At 45.9% G+C, this 7500-nt stretch overlaps 2 protein-coding genes across 2 annotated transcripts in view; both read left to right on the top strand.

Annotated features, from left to right (window-relative positions):
• The window catches only part of LOC134435917 (uncharacterized), a 2718-nt gene extending 115 nt beyond the window's left edge, over window positions 1–2603 (top strand). Inside the window, exons 1-2 of the mRNA XM_063184957.1 lie at window positions 1–777; window positions 1109–2603. The exon at window positions 1–777 is cut by the window's left edge and continues 115 nt beyond it. Of these exons, the coding sequence (XP_063041027.1) occupies window positions 1–777; window positions 1109–1554 (1223 nt within the window). The 3' untranslated portion in view covers window positions 1555–2603. The remainder of the gene's footprint in view (window positions 778–1108) is intronic.
• ctnnal1 (catenin (cadherin-associated protein), alpha-like 1) overlaps window positions 1–7500 on the top strand; it is a 180128-nt gene that overhangs the window by 32543 nt on the left and 140085 nt on the right. The gene's annotated exons all lie outside the window — the stretch shown is intronic.

Genomic DNA, 7500 nt, shown 5'->3' with positions numbered 1-7500 from the left:
ATTATAAAAAGAACAAAAAAACTCGGCGCACTAGAAGATGGGGCGTGCGACCACTTAATTTAACTCGACTGGAGGATGGGGAATTTGTGTCCCTGGTGTTGCCAATGCGTGAGAAGGATCCAGAAAAGCACTTCGGATACTTCCGAATGTCAGTAGCGACCTTCGATTGTCTACTCGCCCGGGTCATGCCCTTCATACAGCACGGGGAAAGTCACAGGTCACCGGTGGGCCCGATGGAGCGTCTGGCAGTGACCTTGCGGCACTTGGCACACGGCATCTCGCAGAATGCTCTGGCAGGCAGCTACAAACTGGGCACAGCGACGGTCTGTCAAATAGTCAAGGAGGTGTGTCTTGCTTTGTGGGCAGTGTTGCAAGAGGAGGTGAAGTTCCCCACCAATTGGGAACCAATCCGCGATGGCTTTTGGGAGCGGTGGAACTACCCGAACTGCGTCGGAGCCATCGACGGAAAACATGTTCGAATCAAAGCGCCAGCCAAGAGTGGGAGTAGTTTCTTCAACTACCGGGGCTATTTCAGCTTTGTGCTTATGGCGGCTTGTGACGCGAAGTACAGGTTTACCTATGTACATGTTGGGGCCCACGGTAAGGAGAGCGATGGTGGCGTCCTCTCCAGGAGCAAGTTTGGCAAAAAGTTGATCGACGGTTCCCTCCCACTGCTGCCGTGCGCTCCTCTGCCAGGGACAGATGTGTTGACCCCTCCTGTTTTCGTCGCGGATGAGGCTTTCCCGCAAAAGATCAACCTGATGCGCCCATATCCAGGTGCGTGTGTGCGTGTCAATGTTTATGTAAAGTTGTGTAATTAATTAACCAAACGGTAAGAAAAAAGGCACCGACCATCATAAGCACAAAATATACATTGTCGGTGCCTTTTTTCTTGCCGTTTGGTTAATTAATTACACAACTTGTAATACACTCTTGCAACAACGCTATAATTTATCTTCTGAAAATATCAAATCCACCGCGTGCCTACCCTGCTGTCCAGTGCAACTCATAACCTAAAAAGATCATGTTAATGTCTGTCTTGGTCATGCTTGGTCCTATTATTATAGAAGGGGCAGGTTGTTCTAATGCAAATGTTTTATGCTTACAGGATCTCAACAGCTGTCTCATGACCAAAAGGTCTATAACTACAGGCACAGCAGAGCCAGGCGGGTGATTGAGAACTCTTTCGGCATTCTTGCTGCCCGGTGGAGAGTGATGGCCCATGCCATTGAGTCCTCTGTGGAGACAGCAGAGGTAGTGACCAAGGCCTGCATCGCTCTTCATAACTTCCTGGCCAAAGGAGATGAGGGCCTGCCAGAGGAAAGGCAGTACATCCCCCCTGGAATGGCTGACAGGGGTGGGGTGCCTGGAGAGTGGAGGGTGATTGTTCAGCAAGACACCAACCTCACACCGGCTCGTCGCATTACATCAGCGAGGTCCACCCAGGATGGGTTGGCTGTGAGGGAAATCTTCAAAGAGTATTTCCAGACAGACCAGGGAAGGCTGGAGTGGCAGGACCAGCATGTGCGTCGCGGCACACTTCTTAATATTTGATCATGAAATCATTACATATTATTCCCATTATTGGAAAGTCAATCAATTGAATTTGAATGTTTTTTAAAATAATATTTTCTATGCATGTACTAACAGGTGACAACACTATCTGATTATTGATATATATTTTAGAAAATGTGAAAAGAAAATGTACTGATTACACTCTGCGCCTTACTGGTTACACACCTGGTTACACATCTGTTTAAGAGGTGGTGTTTAACTTTTTTTCAACTTTGTGCTCCCTGGGACCTGCTGCTTTGCCAATGAATTGTTAATGTCTTGTTACGCGAATTGAATGAATGAATTGTTAAGTTAATGTTAAAATGTAATGGTAAGACATCTTAATAAACAGTGTTATTACAATACCTGTCTACTACCTATGATGATACTTTACATGAAAACAATCAAATGGTAGCCTACTACAATGTTTGTTTATTAATAATTTATTAAAGGGATACCTTTTCCAAAAGGAGTGGGGATGCTGCTAGGAGGCCAGAACAGGAGCTGGCATGGTTAAAGGTCCATATAAAATCACAGGGAAAAAAACAGGTGCTATGAAAGCACAAGACATGTTGAATACACGTTCAAGTATTACACATTCGCAAAACATTCAGAACAACACAACAGCGGTGTGTAAAGTGCAACATAAAATAAAGTAATAAAGTGCAACATAACATAAAATAAAGTGAATACGATCAGAACAGAATTAACTTCAAACTTCAAACAGCAAAAACAAAAACAACAACTTCTTTCCCCAAAAGGGATTAATTGTAAGACAGCATCAACTGTTGAATTTCCTTCACCAGCTTCTTGCCATCAGCTGGTGGGAGGTCATGAAGGAAAGAGTTCAGATAGTTGGTGAACGAGCTGAACATATCCCTCTGTTGGGACTCCTGGCGCAGCTCCGCAAGCCTGCCAAGCAGGGCAGCACCAACTGGGTCAACGTCGTCCCTCTTCCTTTTGGGTGTTCTCGTGTTGTGGGATGCAGGCCTTGGTGTGGGTGGACGGTGTGTGGGTGTCTGTGGTGTAGTACCACCTTCCTCCTGTTGTTGTTGTTCTTCTTCCTCCTCCTCCTCCTCCTCCTCCTCCTCCTCCTGCTGCTCCTCCATTTGCACCTCGTCATGCACTTCACACTAGAAGTAAACAATAACAGAGTACCAGTATTGAAATGCAGTTTGGCATATAATTATATGTTGCAAAAAAGACCAACCATCCTAGAGACTGTGGGGGCATTCAAAACAGACACGCACACAAAAACACACACACACACACACACACACACACACACACACACACACACACACACACATACACAGGGGGAGCAGAGTAAACAAACGAATGCAGAGACCGTGAGGTATTCACACACACACACACACACACACACACACACACACACACACACACACACACACACACTGACAAAAGAAAAGAAGGAAGGAAAGAATATGAAAACACGCAAAAAGAACACTTACGTCAAAGTTGGACGATGTCCGCCTGTGTTTAATATGGACCTTTAACCATGCAAGTCGGCGTAAAATCGGGTGTTCAGGTCCCCCGGCAGCATCCCCACTCCTTTTGGAAACGGCATCCCTGTGTGCTCGGACAAATTTGTCCCTTGCCAAGTTCCACTTGGCTTGTGCCTCTTTTGCCGTCAGACCTAACGCAGTCGCAATCTCTTCCCAACTATTTCGGCATCGTTGTTTGTCTCTATGTCCAGGCACCGTACTGTCATAGAGATGTATGTACCCCCGCACCATCTCGCATATTTTCTCCTCCATTGCCGCCATTTTTAAATATCCAAAACATTGCTCTTCTTCTTCCTCCACAACTTCCGGAGCCAAGACGCATCTGACTCGCTACTGCCCCCATGAATTCCGCTGGTATTGCTCCGTTTCGTCCGGAGCTCACCGGATTGCTAAGCTCTTGACCAACGGACAAACTGACGGATGAAACAACCCCCGGAACCGGACGAAAGCGTCCGTTTCCGTAATTACCGTAGGGTATAAATGGGCCTTAAACCTTCAGTCCAATTTTGGGGTTGTAATTGGAAAAGCTGTTTGCTAATTGTTGTAATGGCTGTCTCTCTCATCTCATCTCTTGATGCACACAGTGGCAATGATAAAAAGAACTGTCTCTAGCACAGTCATGAGATTGCAATGTGTTTGTCTTCTAATGACATAGCAAAAAAACACATATCTGACTGCTCACGGTGATAATAGCAAAGCTGTTTGTGTAAATTAATGACATTGCAGGGATTATTCTCTCTGCTAATTGAGGAAAAGACACACACGCACATACGCACGCACACACACACACACACAGAGCTTTAAAAATCCTTTACCAATTGACATTGTCTCTAAAACTTAAAAAAAGGAAGACGAACAACTGATTTATCAAGTGGGCCAGTCAGATGGTGCTTGTCAGGGAAGCCAACTAGGGGGAACAAAAGGGGCCAGTTGACCCGGGCCTAGGGAGAGCGAGGGAGCCCCAGAATCTGGTCTTCATTATTACATTGCATGTATTTGGTTGGGGGCCCTTTCGGATGATTTTGTCCCGGGCCCAGCCAAACTTGTCAGCCATCCCCAGCCCCAGTTGCATCCAGCCTGCAAAAGGCCCACACCTAGCAGCACTACAACTCCCTCTTGTGTATTGAGTTTGTGGCCTTTTCACATGATCTTGTCCTGGGCCCTGTCCAAAGCTGCCACCGGCCCTGGAGGTGCCTGGTGGTGCTCCTGAAAGCTTTTCATGTCTGGCTTCCTCTTTGGCAGATTACATTACATTACATTGCACTTAGCTGATGCTTTCATTTTTTGTTCAAAGCGACTTACAGTTATTATTTTTCAGGGTTACATTTACATTTGTTACAGTCCCTGGAACAATGTATGGTTAGGTGCCTTGCTCAAGGGCACTTCAGCCACGGATGGAGATGTAGGGAGAGGTCAGGGGGGATTTGAACCTGCAACCCCTAGATTGAAAGACCAACTCTCTAACCGCTAGGCCACGGCTGACCCCAACGAGATAACGAGATAACGAGATAACGAGGCCAGGCATAGTTACCAGAGACAATTGATAAGGTAGAGACAGTTCAGAAGGAATTTCTTTCCCGGAATCCATGTGACGTAAGGCTCTAACAAAGAAAGTGGATATAACCAAGAAACGTCATTTTGTTTCCTTTCCGGTATCCACTTTATGTCGGGTGAACGCCCCTTTAGGAGACCTTCGGTTAGGAGACCTTCGGAGTCCTGAGGTTGAGAATCAATGAAGTCCCCTTAGCGCTGTAGATGGCGGTAGCGCACGTCTTGCGCAAACACCTCAAAAAGAGAAGAAGAAGTGGGGGACAACGCCCCCTTAGGAGACCCAACTTGAGCACACGCTTTTGCATTGAGTGGGCGTGTTTTGCGATATCTTGGTTTGATTCAGTATTTTTGGCTCTAAGCTGAAAGCCTATGGCAGCTGCGCCCCTTTAGGGGTCTGATGCCTCTTCTCCACTGCCGGTTTTCTGGTAGGCCTACAGCTCAACACAGTGCGACTCGGCTGCCACTTTTTGCTACTCGATTGAGCTGTGTTTTGCCCAATCAAAAAGCAAAAAGTGGCGGCTGAGTCGCGCTGTGTCGACCTGTAGGCCTACCAGAAAACCAGCAGTGGAAAAGACTAAGAGGCATAAAAGACTAGGAGAATGAGTGGAGCTCAATGGAAAATCACACCCATTTAGGAGACTGGATTTGATGCCATTTTGTTGCATTGGTGACACTTGGTGAGGTCCATCTTGGTTACCATATTGGAATTCTTGTGAGGTGACAAGTGAGCTCTGAACTCCAGATAATACTGAGAGGGACATTCCTTTTTAGTCATATGCAGCAGCTACATGTCAGTCCATCACTTGGTCAAAATCCAGTGAGTATTTTACATATGACGTTCATTATGTCGAAAAGTTAAATCAATGTTAAGTCTGAAACAAAAGAATCTTTAAGAATCAGTTTGCAGTTTCACAGTAGACGTAGGTCTGTTAACATTACATTACATTGCACTTAGCTGCCGCTTTTATCAGTCTTATCAGTTTTATCAGTCATATCTTACAGTTAAGTTACTTTACAGAGTATTGGCTACAGTCGCTGGAGCAATGTGGGGGTTAGGTGCCTTGCTCAAGGGCACTTCAGTCATGGACGGAGGTGTAGAGAGAGGTAAGCGTGGGAAACTGCAACCCTCTGATCTTAAGAGCATCTCCCTAACCATTAGGCCACGGCTGCCCCTGTGAACCTTGTTTTGCTCTCGTTACACACCCTTCCACTTGAGGAACTCTTCACCTCACCGTAACATTACAACCACATTACTTCGAGATTGCAGTCCTTCTTCACTTAGTCATTTTAATACATTACAGCTTGGCCATTGCCATTCTGAGCATGACGCTCTCATTTGAAGGGCTTTGCCTGAAGGGGTTGAAAGCGGTGGACTTGTATGAAGTCTTTCAAAAACTCTTTTTGCCTTGCATATGACTCTCTATTCTGTCACAAACAATTTAGGCACTACGGAACAACTCAGTTTTTTTTTTTTCTGGGGGGGAGGCTATATATTCCCATTAATATTCGTGCTGTGCGGTTTCATGAAAGCGAATTTGTAATTGAAATCACACAGAGCATGAAACAGATGCCTCTTTTTGGTCCCACAGTGGGGGTCGCTGGGACCCGGGTTGCCAGATGAGGCTGATGATTTCCAGGCAGCCCAAAAAATGCTCAAAACCCGCCTAGAGGCACAAAATCCAGCCCAATTGTATTGATTTCTATGGCAAAAATTTGGGCTCGTTTTTCTGCTAAATGACATTTTTACCCGCACACGGCCATCCTAAGCAGTCCAAATGAGCGGGAAACAGTCCAATCTGGCAACACTGGCTGGGACCAGCGGCACATTATATATTTTCAGCAGAGCTCTGCAACTTCACCATCACCGCACCGCCACAACGGACTTGTTTGTGTTTGTCGTGAAACAAATCTGCGCAGACAGCACAGCACAGCAGTCATCCGAACGTAATGAGGTGCTTTTGGGAGACCTCACACATAGACGACAAGTCCTCCCCCTGCCCCCCGCCGTTGCTCTTGTGGAGAGCAGGCCTGAACTGGCAATCTGGCACACGGGGCATTTTGTGGTGGGGCAGACAGTTCTCATGTGCCGATGTTGTGTTTTTAAAAATAATTTTCTCAGAGACTGGCCCTACATGAATTAACCATGAATTTACACTGCTTCCCTCAGGTAGAGGTTTCAGTACACTGAACTACAGACTGAATAAATATAAGAACTCTTTTATCCCCAATGCGATAAGAATGATAATGACAGATAAACATGCCATGTGTAGGGAGTGCACAGTTTTTAATGTTTTTTTATGTGTTGTGTTTTCTATGTTTTGTATGTTTCTTGTCTGTCTCTATGTTATGTTGTTTGGGTATGTGAGTGAGTACTGTATGTCATGCAGTCCTTGTTGAAGCCCAAGCCAAATTTCCCCCTGGGGACAATAAAGTACACTCTAATCTAATCTAATCTAATCATTCAAAGGGTGGCATGCAAAAATGCCCAGGCCGTTTTATTGATCCAGTCTACTGTAGTCATGGTGGAGAGTGTCTGGCAGTTTGTCCTGGGCCAGTCTAAGCCAGGTTAAACAAAAGGCCATCACCTTGTAAAACTGTACACTTGTCCCATGGGGGCGGTTTGAGAAACAAAACAATCATAAAAAAGCTGGAAAAAAACATGATACCACTGACAGACACACCCGTGTTGTGGAATTTTGATGGAATAAACCCATCCCCACCCCTCCCCACNGCCCCTAATGATAACAAAGACACACTGTACTCCCTGCGTTGTTGCTAGGTACTGCCAGTGCATGTACACACACACACACACACACACACACACACACACACACACACACACACACACACACACACACACACACACACA

Source organism: Engraulis encrasicolus, chromosome 20, assembly GCF_034702125.1.
Source record: "Engraulis encrasicolus isolate BLACKSEA-1 chromosome 20, IST_EnEncr_1.0, whole genome shotgun sequence".
NCBI lineage: Eukaryota > Metazoa > Chordata > Actinopteri > Clupeiformes > Engraulidae > Engraulis > Engraulis encrasicolus.
Note: the sequence above shows the minus strand (reverse complement) of the source record. Positions and strands in the feature narration are given on the sequence as shown.